We start from the raw sequence: 13,874 nt of genomic DNA, 5'->3' as shown, positions 1-13,874 counted from the left end.
ACACCAGAAGCACCACAAATACATGAGGATAGCTGCATCATCACTAGACCATAGGAATTTTTCAGCTCCATTATCATATTATGGGATCATGATTGTACATGTGGTCTGTCGTTGACCAAAATGTGATTATGTGACACACGACTATACATATAAATGAACAGAACTGAAATGAGAGCCCAGAAATAAGCCCATCCGTCCACAGACATCTGATGTTTGACAGGGGCAGACATCATCAAATTGGGTCAAGAAAGGTCTTTTCAACAAATGGTGCTGACTATTCACCAGCAGAGCAATGAAACTGGACCCTTACCTCACAGCACATACAGAAATTAACTCAAAATATATAAAAGGTTTAAATGTAGTAGGTAAAATAAACTCTCAAAGAAAACATGAATCTTCATGACCTTGGATCTTACAAAAAGCACAGGCAATGAAAGAAAAAAATAGATGAGATCTCCTCACAATTAAAACCTTTTGTGCATCAAAAGAAGCTATCTAGAGAGTGAATCGACAGCCCACAGAATGGAACAAAATAGTTGCACATTGTATCTCTGATAACTGGTATCCGGAACACACAAGGTCCTGTACAACTCATCAACTAAATCTTTAAAATGGACTCGGATAGACCCTTCTCCCGAGAAGACACACAAATGGCCAACAAGCACAGGAAAAGATGTTATAAATCCTTAGTCGTGATGGAAATGCAAATTAAACCCACAATGGTAACCCTTCACACTCACTAGAATGGCTATAATCCAGAAAACTACAAATAATAAATGTTAACAATGACATAGAGAAATTCAAACCCTTAGACATTCCTTGTGCAAATGTAAAATGGTGCGGCCATTTTACTTTGTGTACAATAGTTTGGTGTTTCCTCAAAAGAATTACCAAATAGTTCAACAACTCCACTGGCAGTTCCTCAAAAACTTAAACACAGAATTAATGTAGAATCCAGCAATTCTGCTTCAGGGTACATACCCAAAGGATCTGAAAGCAGGGACTTGAACAGACATTTGTGCACCCATATTCATAGCAGCATGATTCACAGTAGCCAGGGGTGGAAGCAACCCAAGTGTGTATCAATGAATGAATGGACAAACACAATGTGATATATACACGGTGAGATATTATTCAGCCTAAAAACTGAGGAAATTCTGACTCCGGCTACAACATGGATCAACCCTGAGGTCATCATAAGACAGTCACAGAAAGACAAATATTAAATGATTCCACTTATAGGAGGCACCTGCAGAAATCAAATTCAGAGAAAGTGGAATGTAGTCAGGGAATAGGGGGAAAGGAGAATAGGAAGTTAGTGTTTAATGGATACAATTCCACTTGAGGAAAATAAAGTTCTGAAGATGGATGGTGTTGATAGCTGCACACAATGTAAATGCAGTTAATGCCATAGAACTCTATACTTCAAATGGGTTAAGCTGTAAATGTCATGTTGCATATAATAAATCACAATGAAAAAAAATGAAGTACTGACACATGTTACAACACTGAAAGAAACATCCATCCGAAGTGAAGGAAGCTGGGCAGAAACAGGCACCCAGGTCAGAGTCATCTGTGAACTTTAACTCCATCAGGGTTGTGAAAATGAGGGTAAGTCTCGGTAACAGACCAGAAGAACAGGATGGTCTCAAATGGAAAAAGACCTTTCACACTGCTGGGACAGGCGGTGAAAGCTGACGTGGGACCATGGATGAGATTACAACGTGGAAACCAACACGATCTTCTGGGACAGTGCACTTACTCTGCATAGAACACACTGCATTGCTTCATGCGAAATGGCAAATGTGGCGAAGCCATGACGGCTGCGGAATCTGAGTGCAGAGAGAAGTACATGTCTGTGCTGCTACTGAAACAGAGAGAGGGATAGAGAGTTAGAAACATCGATGAGAGAGAAACATCGGTCAGCTGCTTCCTGCACCCCTCCTACTGGGGATGTGCCCGCAACCAAGGTACATGCCCTTGACCGGAATCAAACCTGGGACCTTTCAGTCCACAGGCCGAAGCTCTATCCACTGTATCCACTGAGCCAAACCAGTTAGGGCTGTGGGGTTTTTTTAAACAGGAGAGAGAGGGGGAGAGGGGGGGGGGGGAGAGCAATTGGTTGCCTCCTGACCAGAATTGAACACACAATCTTTTGGTGTACAGAACAACGCTCCAACTAATTGAGCCTCCTGGGCAGGGCCTTTTCTAGAATTTTAAAATTACTGGAAAGTAAATCAATATTCAAAACACCTGTGTCAGGGCCAAGCCAGAGACACAGAGAAGAGCCAGGTTTGTTACAGAGGCCAAGTCCTACGCAGACCCAGTTCACCCACGTGGTGAAGCTAATCGCCCATGGAGCAGTCCCCATGTCAGGGAGAGGCATTATGGGAAGATTATATTAGTAGCCACTATGCCTTGGGTATCACAGGTGTCCTGGGATGTGGTAGGCACAGCAGAATTTTTTTTTAATTCCAATTTTCCACATCACTCACTCCACATCCAAAAAGCTGTTTGTTTGCAGAATCCAAAATCCAGTACATTTGCAGAATATAAAACCAACATACCCAAATCAGTTGTGTTTCTATACACTAATAATGGACCACCAGAAAGAGAAAAATAAAAAATAATCCCACTTGCAACTGTATTAAAAAGAACAAAATAACTAGAAATAAATTTAGTAAGGAGGCAAAAGACTCATACACTGAAAACTGCAAGACACTGATGAAAGAAACGGAAGACACAAATGAATAAAAAGATATCCCGTGCTCATGGATGAGAATTAATATCATTAAAATGCCCTTATTACCCACAGGGATCCTCAGATTTAGGCAATCCTGATCAAAATTCCAATGGCATTTTCACAGAAATAGAACAAACATTCCTAACATTTTTTGAAACCACAAACAGCCAAAGCAATCTTGAAAAAGAACACTGGAGGCATCAGGATCCCTGACTCCAAGCTACATTACAAAGCGATCATCACCAAAACAGGTTGGTACTGGCATAAAAACAGACACGGGCCAACGGGAGCAGAACAGAGAACAGAGAAATGAACCTTCATAAATGGCGGTGGTAACAACGGACAGCCACACACAAACAACAAAAAATCAACACACTGGTTACACCACACAGAAAAACAAACAAACAAAATAAAACAAAAAACGAAAGAAAAAATAAACAACTCTCCTCTCATAGCAGAGCCTCCAGGGCGGGTGCTGAGGTAAACCAGCGTCCTCTGCACAGACACGGCTCACACTGTCCCCCCACATTGTCCGGAAGGTCTGGTGGGGTCTCCTGTGCATCCTGAGATGGAGCTCAGCTTGCTGGGGGGAGAAGGCATGTAGGGGTCAGCACGCGCATGCGCCAGTGGGGTCTTCAACGTGGGCTCAGCTGGCCAGCTGGGCAGCTCACAGTTCAGTGGAGGCCACGCCCCCTTAAGGCAATCCAGCTGAATCCATTAAATTTGGGAAATTCAAGCTAAATAAAATCATCTCATGACCTCCAAAAACACATGAAGTGTAATTAATTGGAGACCATATGGGATGAAATGAATGTAGACACAAACTTTACAACAGACACCAAAACGCACTCAAAACTATCCTTTCCTGCCTGGGGAAACGTTGTATCTCAGCTCCAGCCCAGGTAAGCAACAAACCCGCCAAGGCTGCCCTCAGGCCCAGCTGCATTGAATAGTGACCTCCTGTCCTGGTGCCTGCCAGCCAATCAGTGGAGAGCACAGTCCTGAATGGCCACACCTGGAAAGCACCCCTAAAACCCTCAGCAGCGGACTCAGTGGGCTCTCCCTCCCAGGAGCACTCACCCGCCTTCCCCTTCCCCCTTCCTGTTCCAGGCTGTTACCATTAGCTTCCTCACTCCCACACTCCAAGGACCCTTCCTTTACCTCTAGAACTTATTTCCTAAGCCCATTTCTTCTGGGAATGACTTCTCCCTCTGTGATTTCCCAAATAAACGTTCTCTTACAGTTTGGGTCTTGGCTCTGAATTCTTTCCTAGCCAGAACCCAAGTACCGAGGTTGCCGAACCCAGGTTTGGTCTGAGCCCACGGGCCAGACTCCTGGTGCCGTTCCCACCACCTACATTTTCAATGAAGGCCCCGACTTAAATCTGCGTTAACAACCATACCCTTGTTTGCTGTTCTGCTGGACAACCTGCCTTAAAGGGCTTCCCCCTACCCCAACGTTTCTTTTGTTTTTAGCTCAAGATGGTATCTAAGGTAATGACCTGGGCTACTTCAGGGAGCTACTCAGTTTTCCTGTCCTTCACGTGTCAGGGAGATAAGCCTGGTTTTCTCCTGTTAATCTGTCTTTATTACAGGGGAGTCTCCGCCAGCCTAGTGGAGGGAAATTACTTCCCTCCGCTACACAAGCAGTGGAACACAATTCAAAACAGAAAGGAATGAACCTCAACCTGGAGGAGGAGGGGGTTCTACCCAAAGTAACCTCACAGGGAGATCTGATTGCAAATTCCTAACTCAGAAGGTCTCCGTGGGTAGCCACGCCCCAGGCATATAAGTTTTCTAGTAAAAGGTTTTTCTCTTTCTTTGCCTTAAGCAAGCCCTAGCCATTGTTTTTGTGCATCCTGGTTAACACACCTTTGAAGTAAGCTGAAACTCGCCTTTGAAATAACTACCCTCCAGAGAGAACGTAATCTTATTAAATATCCTGAATCCACCCCCCTTCCTCCAACCCCCTGGCTCATTTAATCTCCCTTCCATTCCCTCCTTAGTTCCAAAGGCATGAGACGCTGCAAAACTGTGCTTCTCAGGTGCATTTGAGAGCGTGCTTCCTGGCAACTATAGCCAGTTCTGGCTGAAATAATCTCTTACAGAAATTCTCTACAGGCTTGAACGTTTCTTATGTAAACAAACCCATGTAAAGATATGGCTGAATCTTACATGTATATCGCCAAGTAAAAGAATCCTGTATGAAGAGGCCACACACTGTATGACCCCATTTCTATATCATTCTGGGAAAGGCAAAACTACAGAGATGGAAGACCATGGTGTGGAGGGTTGAAATGTTCCACAGAATATTTTAGTGATGGATATCAGCCATTGTGCATTTATGAAAAACCCATAGTTTTTTACAGCCCAGAGACTAATTCATAACCTATTCAAATTAAGTTATTTAGGATGTGGGAGTGTCACAGAATGGAATACAGAGTATGCCGAAGAATGTAACCATATGAGAAATGTAGAAAAGAAAGTCACTGTAGGTGGTGGGGCAAAAGGCGCTGACCTACATAAGTCTGAAAAGGAACAGAATCTATAGACTAAAGCAAAATGTACTGTATGTACACAGTGAGCTCTATTTTATAGTTATTTCCCTTGGGGTAGTTTACAAACCTGAAACCACTCTCTATATAACCTGGAATGGAGCGATGAATCAAGTACACGGCAGACGACCCTAGCTGGGTAGCTCAGTTGGTTAGAGCAGTGGTTCTCGACCTTGGCCGCACATTAGAATCCCCTGGGAAGCTTTTTAAAATCCTGATTTCTGGGCCTCATCCTCCAGGGTTCTGTTTCTTTGTTACTAATATTGTGGCCCCACCCCATAACAAAGAAACAGAATTTCCGGAGGATGAGGCCCAGACATCAGGATTTTAAAGAGATTCCCAGGTGATTCTAATGTGCAGCCAAGGTTGAGAACCACTGGGTTAGAGGGTCTTCCCGATACACCAAGGTTGCAGGTTTGAACCCCGGTCAAGGGGAGATTACACTGTCCATGTGATAATGGATCAGGCTGGAGACCACAGTATAAATTCATCTTTAGCTTAATATAGATACAGACAGTTCCACATAGAAATCTTTATATTTAGGTGCGTATACACAGGTGGGAATGCATGCACACATTTCCTTGCACGGTCACCTGAGCACATTAGCTCCCACGTGATGTAGGTTTTTAATGCCATTCGGTTCTAACAGGAACCAGGGCCCTCGGAAGAAATGACCGACGAAAGGCGTGGCTGTGACTTCCATTTGGCTTGTTGACTTCGCAACCACTTGTTGACTTCACAACACAGCTCAGCTGAGCCGCTGCCAGGGGAGGGCTCTCCCCCTGCTGTAGGAACAGTCCTCAGAATGGCCGTGAGGAACAGAGGTGCTGGTAACATTTGTCAAGCAAATGCCCTAATTTACTAAAAATCCACATATACATTACATTTTACAAAAACAGCATTTATCTAGATCTCTTGGTCCCTTCCCTAAGCCAACAAAAGAAGGGGTACTGAGGGAGCTCTATTCATAATGGAGGGTCCCCATCCAAACATTAGGGCAGCCCGGGGCACCACCAGGCCAGGCCCCTTGTCCAGTGCACAGGAGGTGGGTTTAATAGAAACCCCTCTGGGAACCAGCCTGGAGCACCTGGAGCCTGGAGCACTTCACTGCCATCCCAGGTGAGGGCCCTGCCGGCACCGCGGACATCCTGCCCCACAGCCCGAGTTCCAGCTGGGGCCCTGCCTGGGCGGCTTCCTGCCTCAGGAGTTGGAGACTGGGTACCCATAGTGGTTGCGGTCAGCCTCACCCAGGGTCAGCGTCAGTGACAGGCTAGGCTTCCGTTCCAGCTCCCCTTCTTCCAGGCAGTGCTGTGGGGGCCGGGTTTTGAAGAAGTCGGAGATGTAGCGAACCTGGGTGAGGAAAAGAGGCAAAAGTGGGCTGGGCAGGGGTCGGACCGGGACCCAGGTGAGGGAGGTGGGGAATGGGACCCTGGGAAGCGAGTGGGGGGGTGAGGGGTGGTAGAACCCACGAGGGGATGAGAACTGTGCTGGGGGCAATAAGAAAAGCAGAACCTGGGTGGGAAGACTGGGATCTTAGGGGAAAGACGGGAGTAGAGAACTAGGGACTATAAAAGGGAGAAAGAGGGTAAGCGGGTCCCAGGGAAAAATGTTGGGGCCCAGGAGCTCACAGTGAGGCAGGCCACCAGTGCCCCCTGCAGGAGGCCCACGAGGACATCACTCCAGTGGTGTTTGTGGTCAGATACGCGGGTGTAGCCCACATAGAGGGCAAAGGCCACCAGGAAGAACTGCACCGTGGGCCGCAGCAGCCGTGCCCACTTCCAGCAGAGCCGCGCCTGCACATAGAGCTGGGGGTGCAGAGGGCAGCCATGAGCTCAGGAGCCTGCCAGGTTCACCCCACGGCCAATGCACAGATGGTAGCCCGAGGCCAAGAGTACAGAAGGCCCAGGGCCTCCAGTTTTTATGAACAAAACACTTAGCCCAACCAATCCCCTCCTCCACCCACCCTGTTTTATGGATGCAGAAACTGAGGCCCAGCAAAGGGGAGTGACTTGGCCACAGTTCCACACCAAGCAAGGCACAGGAAAACCAACTCACCGCCAAGAACACCATGCAGTACATCCCAAAGGAGGAGTGTCCAGAGTAGAAAGATAATCTAAGAGAGGAGAGGGCAGCAGGCATCAGGAGGGCCCATGCTCAGAGCCCAGACAGCATCTCTACCTTCACTACCCTCCTGGTCTCCTGTCCTCTTCCACTGACCTTCCCACAATCTAAGGGAGAATTTTCCTTGGCAACATGGCCAGTGTTAGACATAATGGGAGTCCCAACAGAAGAGGAGAGAGAGAAGGGGCAGATAGAGTATCTGAAGAAATACTGGTTGAAAAATCCCCAAACATGATGAAAAACTTTACACACTCAGGAAGCTCAATAAACTCCAAGTAGGATAAATTCAAAGACAACTACACAGAGACACATTATAATCACACTACCAAAAAAAAAGTCAAGAGACATTCTTAAAAGCAGACAAGAGAAAGGACTCATTGTGCACATGGGACCCTCAATAAGATTAGCAGCTGTCTTATCAGAAACCATGCCGGTCAGAGGTGCTAGATTACATATTCAAATAATTAAAACAGAAAAAAAACTGTCAACCAAGAATTCTATATCTAGCAAAATTATCCTCTAAAAATGGAGAAATTAAGACATTCCCAGATAAGCAAAGATCTAGAGAATTCAATGCTTGTACACCTGCCCTATGAGGAATGCTAAAAGGGAGGCTCTCTCAGGGAGAAATGAAGGATACTACTAGACAGTAACTCAAATCCACACAAAGACATAGAAAACACCAGTAAAGGTAGTTACAAAATAGAAACGTCAGTATTAATGTATTTTTGGTTTAAAATTCCTGAGTTTTTTCCTATATGATTAAAAAAGAAACAGCAGCCCTAACCGGTTTGGCTCACTGGATATAGCATTGGCCTGCGGACTCAAGGGTCCCAGGTTCGATTCCGGTCAAGGGCATGTACCTTGGTTGCGGGCACATCCCCAGTGGGGAGTGTGCAGGAGGCAGCTGATCGAAGTTTCTCTCTCATCGATGTTTCTAACTCTCTATCCCTCTCCCTTCCTCTATGTAAAAAATCAATAAAATATAAAAAAAAAAGAAAAGAAACAGCATATATGCTAACAATGTAAATAAGACTTACTGTGATTATTTCACAATAAATAAAACTATCATATGATTAAGTTGTACACCTGAACTAATATAATGTTATTATACCTCAATTTTAAAAACTGCATAAAACAGTATATATAAATCTACGTAGATAGGACACAATGTATAAAGATATAATTTGTGACAATAACCTCAAAGGGGGTGCGCAATAGTGTGTGTGCGTGTGTGTGTATATATATATATATATATATATATATATATATATATATATCTTATAAAGATGTAATATGCAAATGCTATAGCACTATATATCTGCAAACTTTTTGCATAAGAAATACCTATTTAACAGAAAAGAAGACAGTAACGGAGAAATTAAAAACAAAGCAAAATAAAAATATATATAATGTATAGGTAACAAATAATAGAAGTCTTTCCTTATCAGTAATTGCATTCATGTTGAATGTATTAAATTATCTAAAAGGCAGAGATTAGAGAATGGATTTTTAAAATATCTAACTTTATGATGTGCATAAGAGACTCACTTTAGATTCAAAGACACAAATAGGTTGAAAGTATAAGAATGGGAAAAAATATTCTATGCAAATAGTAACCAAAAGACTGGCAGGGCAGCAATACTATATTACTATCAGGCAAAACAGACTTTCAGACAAAAAATGTTAGAAGAAAGGACATTACAGTGATAAAGGGGTCAAGCCATCAAGAAATATCATAATTACAAAGATATATGCATCTAACAACAGAACCCAAAATACATGAAGCAAAAACTGACAGAAGCTACAGTATGGGTAACAACCTTCAGAACATTAAAGAGGCCAGGCAAGCCCTAGCCAGTGTGGCTGTGATCAGAGTGTCCGCCCACACACCAAAGGGCTGCAGGCTCAATTCCTGGTCAAGGGCATGTACCTGGGTTGCAGGTTTGATCCCCAGCCCCAGTCAGGCCTCATGCTGGAAGCAACCAATTGGTGTGTCTCTTTCACATCAATGTTTCTCTCTCCTCTCTCTCCTCCCTTCCTTCCTTCCACTCTCTCTAAAAAGCAATGGAAAAAATATCCTTGGGCGAGGATTAAAAAAAAAATAATAAAGAAGCCAGGCAAGAAAGGCCACACAGTATATGATTCCATGTATATGAAATGTCCAAAATAGGTAAATCCAGAGACAGAAAATAGTTTAGTCCTTAACAAGGGCTGGGGGAAGGAGGGGTAGCTAATGGGCATGGAGTTTCTTCCTGGTGTGATGAACATATTTTGAAATAGGATAGTGGAGATGGCTGCACAACATTGCGAATGTACTAAAACCCAATGAACTGTACACATTAAAATGGTTAAATAGTGAATTTATGCTATGTGAACTTTATTTCACGTTTTTTAAAAGAAAATAAGGAAGTCCGTTATGTGAAAAGTTTATCAATAGAGATGATGAGAGGACAGAGCAAAAGCATGAAAATGGACCTGAAATGTAGGGGAGATGGGTAACCCCTCCTAACACTGGCTGCTCTGCTCCAGGGCCTGACACCCCGGCCCCACCTCACCTCCCTGTCTGCAGGACCCAGGCCACAGGCACCTCCCAGCCCCGCTCCCACCCTGTCTGTTGCCCAGTGAGGTACCTCTTTATCCTTCTCCATTTGGCAATTCATTCTTCAACATCCAGCTTCCGAGGGCCCTTCTCCAGCCCCCACTCTCCCCCAGGGAGTGGGAGTGTCTACGGCTTGAGCTCCCCCAGCATCACCCAGAGCGAAGGCTGCTAATCCACCACCCACCTGGACTCAGTGACGTTGGCAGGGCTTCCCCTGCACACCTTCTCCACCTGTACATAGACGGAGCAATTGACACGGCTCCAATCAGGGTCACACACTGCCAGGAAGTTGGGCCTCAGCCGGCCAATCATGTACTTGGCCAGGTCTGTGAGGGACTGGCTCACTGCAGCCCCAAACAGGAATGTCCCCAGCACCTTGTAGACAGCGGCCAGGTAATTGTTGAAGTTGGAGCGGGAATAGAGCCGGTCCGTGTACACCAGGTAGGCTTCTCCGGCTGAGACCTGCAAAGGGATCAGCCAAGTCGCCTCAGGGGCAGGACCAGAGCAGCAACCGTGGGGTCTCCGCCAGGCACTTACTCAGTCTGACCCACTGAAAGGGGTTTAGGATTTCTGGCTTCCCTGAGGCCACTAGGAACTGGGAACTCTGAAGGGGGTCCTCTTCCCCACAAATACCACCCAGGGCAGATACTTGATGCTCCCGCCCTACCAGCCCCTCCTGCCTTACAAGGATGACGGTGGTAGTGATGGTGACCCCGGCCATGAGCCCATGAGTGATGGTGTCTGGACGGTAGGGGTACCGGATGGAGTCATCACCACAGTAGAATCCTCGCTTGTACGGGGCATTCACGAGCGTCAGGATGGCGAAAGGCAGAGAGGCTGGGAGTGGAGGAGAGAAACCAAGTAGCCACATGTTTCTCCCCGAGCACCAGCTCTAGGGCCACACAGACCAGCCTTCTGGAGTTTGCACACCTGCCTCAGCCTCCCTCCTGGTTTCCTCACCTTCATGCCCACCATTAAAACCCCCTCAGGGTTCCCCATCATCCTTAGATACTAACAGTGATGTCCTCCCCAGGACCATTCCCACCCCACACCTCCTACCCCTCACCCCACTTCCCTCCATCCTCCTTCCTGCTCCTGGAACAAACCCAGAAAGCACCCACCCCAGGACCTTTGCACATGTCCTTCTCTCTACCCAAACATCTTTAACTAACTTCCCTCTGGTCTCAGTTCCATTCCCCACTCCTGACTGTCCCACCCAAGTAATCACTCTTCTAGAAGGAAATTTCAGTTCTTCCTGTTTCTTGTCCTTTCATATAATTATATAATCATTGATACTTGATTAACCTCCTCCCCCACCCATCTGTGAGCACCTGAGCAGGAGGCTGTCAGGCTCAAGGCTGAGTCTCAGGCATTTAATAAGCATCCTATATAATAAAAGGGTAATATGCAAATTGACCCTAACAGCAGAACAACTGGGAATGACTGGTCACTATGACACACACTGACCACCAGGGGGCAGACGCTCAATGCAGGAGCTGCCCCCTGGTGGTCAGTGCACTCCCACAGGGGGAGCTCTGCTCAAACACAAGCCAGGCTGATGGCTGCCAGCACAGTGGTGGTGGTGGCGGGAGCCTCTCCCGCCTCCTCAGCAGTGCTAAGGATGTCCGACTGCAGCTTAGGCCTGCTCCCCGCTGGCAAGTGGACATCCCCTGAGGGCTCCCGGGCTGCCAGAGGGATGTCTGACTGCCAGCTTAGGCCTGATCCCCCAGGGAGCGGGCCTAAGCCAGCAGGTGGACATCCCCCAAGGGGTCCCAGACTGTGAGAGGGCACAGGCCAGGCTGAGGGGACGCCCCCCCCTCGCAGTGCACAAATTTTTGTGCACCGGGCCTCTAGTCTGTTATAAGAAGGGCTTTCTGCTCTTGGATCTGAGATGCCCACATTTCTCATTTGTCCCTGAGCTGGCCACACAGTGACCAAGGCAGACCAGACCTGGGAGCTCAGTCCAAAGACACATTCAGGAGCCACAGACAAAACCAAATTATGAAAGGGTAAGTCACCCAGACACTGGGGCCCTGCTGAGCCGGAACCCTTCCCCCTTCCCATGAAGGGCTCCCTGCTCTATGGAGCCGGTGCAGAGAAAAACTCCAGCAGGGTGTCCTTTGCCCCTGGCAGGGCAGGTGACAAGTGTAAAAGGGTGTGTCTTCTGGGGACAGTAGAGCCAACTCCTCCCAACAGGCCAAATCCTAGGGTCCCAGGGACCCTTTAGTGATGGTATTGAGCACCTCTGATGCCGAGCCTGGGGAAAGACGCCGTGAGGAAAACAGAGGTCAGCCTCAGGGAGCTGAGAGGGGTTAGAAATGAAGAGTAAGTAAATGATGACTGGAACCAGAGAGGTGGCTGCAGGTTTCAGCAGGGATTGCAGAGTAGGTCCCAGAGGAGGTGGCTTAGAGGAGATGAGGAAGTTCAGGGGACATCTGGGGAAGAGTGCCGGGCCCAGGGAACAGCCAGCGCAAAGGTCTGCAGGTGCCACCATGCCTGGGAGTTGGAGCATTGGGAAGAAGGACTGTGTTGGGGGTTGGAGGATGGAGGACATTATAAGAATGTGAACCTTTCTGTGAGGCGGGAGGCACAGGGGGGTTTGGAGCAGAGGAATGGAGCCTGTTTTCATAGGATCCCTCTGGCTGCTGTGAGTGAGGGCAAGGGTGGGGGTAGAGAGGCCAAGGAGGAGTCTCTCAAAGTTGTGTGTGTGTGTTGGTGTGGGGGCAGAGCTAGAAGATGCTGAGAAATCAAGTCACCCAGGGCCCCTGGGAGGAGAAGTCCGCCTCCCAACTGCTGTCCCAGCCCCTTCCACTGGACATTCCCACACCCATCAGAACCAGAGCTCTGGGCACTGAAATCAGGGCCTCCCTCCGCTCAGCTTCCATGACCTCCAGTGTTTTGTCAGGGCCTTTGTAAGCATTTGAAACTGAACTGTTTATGTGCTGAATCTTCTAGAATGGGGGCTACAGTCTGCCTGAGCCGACTTCTGGCACACAGCAGCAGCACACGACCTAATCTTAGCTCTGCCCCGCTGTGACCTCTCCGGAATGAAATTGGGGATTATAAGAGCTCATCCTCCACAGGCTGTTTGGAGAAAAAGGGTTATTTGCATGTTGCTTAGCGCCTGGCATACAGTAAGATCCACACAGATATTTAAATAAATAACAGATGCTCGGGATATGGTGACCAGGGGACTTCCTGCTGCCACCTGGCACACCCCAGAAAGGGTCTCATCCGGGACATGGGAGAAGGGCCTGGCCTCTGCCATCCATCAGGACTGTATCCTCCATCCCTCGGTCTCTCGCCCCCCCCCCCCCCAGAACCCCGTGAAGGGTTTAAGGAGCAAGAACCAGATTGGGGAGCAGGGGGCGAATTTTGCCGGAGGGGGCCCCCCCCCCCCGCCCCCGGGAAGAAATTCCGGGACCATTGCCCTCACAGCCCCAGAGCAAACACTCAGCCTTTGTTTCCGGGACCCTGGGAAAGGGGAGGGGAGGGGAGGGGAAGAGAGGGGCCTCGGGCTGCCCCCTCCGCCAGCCTGGCCCGAAAAGCCGCCCAACAGGTTTGGTGGCGCCTCCCCGAAGCCCGCGGTGCATCCGCAGCCCGGGGCCCGGCTTTCTCTCCGTTGTCTCCCCGGGTGCGCTGGTTCAAGTCCCTCCAACGGGCTGCGCGTCCCGGGCCAGGCATCAGCCCTCCCCGGGCCCTGGGAAAGCCGGTCCTGAGCCGGGTGTAAAGGTCCTCCAGACCCGCACCCGCGGCGCACCCCCCCGCCCGGTCCGCCCCTGCCGGGCCGCCGCCCGGGTGAATCACCGCCCGGTCGGGCGCGGCGGGAAAGGGGGGCGCGGCGAGAGCGGGGC

At 48.2% G+C, this 13,874-nt stretch overlaps 1 protein-coding gene across 4 annotated transcripts in view; it reads right to left on the bottom strand.

The window, feature by feature from the left end:
- Window positions 1–1,286: 1,286 nt before the first annotated feature.
- Window positions 1,287–13,874, bottom strand: part of PLPP2 (phospholipid phosphatase 2) — a 13,365-nt gene continuing 777 nt past the window's right edge. The window contains exons 2-7 of one of the 4 annotated variants that reach the window (XM_023747993.1): window positions 10,706–10,857; window positions 10,205–10,482; window positions 7,353–7,410; window positions 6,926–7,102; window positions 6,545–6,647; window positions 1,287–1,867 (exon numbers count right to left, since the gene is read on the bottom strand). In XM_023747993.1, the coding sequence (XP_023603761.1) occupies window positions 1,788–1,867; window positions 6,545–6,647; window positions 6,926–7,102; window positions 7,353–7,410; window positions 10,205–10,482; window positions 10,706–10,741 (732 nt within the window). In that variant the 5' untranslated portion in view covers window positions 10,742–10,857 and the 3' untranslated portion in view covers window positions 1,287–1,787. Of the gene's footprint in view, window positions 1,868–5,814; window positions 6,648–6,925; window positions 7,103–7,352; window positions 7,411–10,204; window positions 10,483–10,705; window positions 10,858–13,874 lie in introns of those variants that run through there. The other 3 variants (XM_014449252.2, XM_014449253.2, XM_006107282.3) reach the window with 3 other exon arrangements.

This window comes from Myotis lucifugus, unplaced genomic scaffold (genome assembly GCF_000147115.1).
Source record: "Myotis lucifugus unplaced genomic scaffold, Myoluc2.0 scaffold_1087, whole genome shotgun sequence".
Classification (NCBI taxonomy): domain Eukaryota; kingdom Metazoa; phylum Chordata; class Mammalia; order Chiroptera; family Vespertilionidae; genus Myotis; species Myotis lucifugus.
The sequence above is the reverse complement of the archived record's forward strand: the minus strand, read 5'-3'. Positions and strand labels throughout refer to the sequence as shown.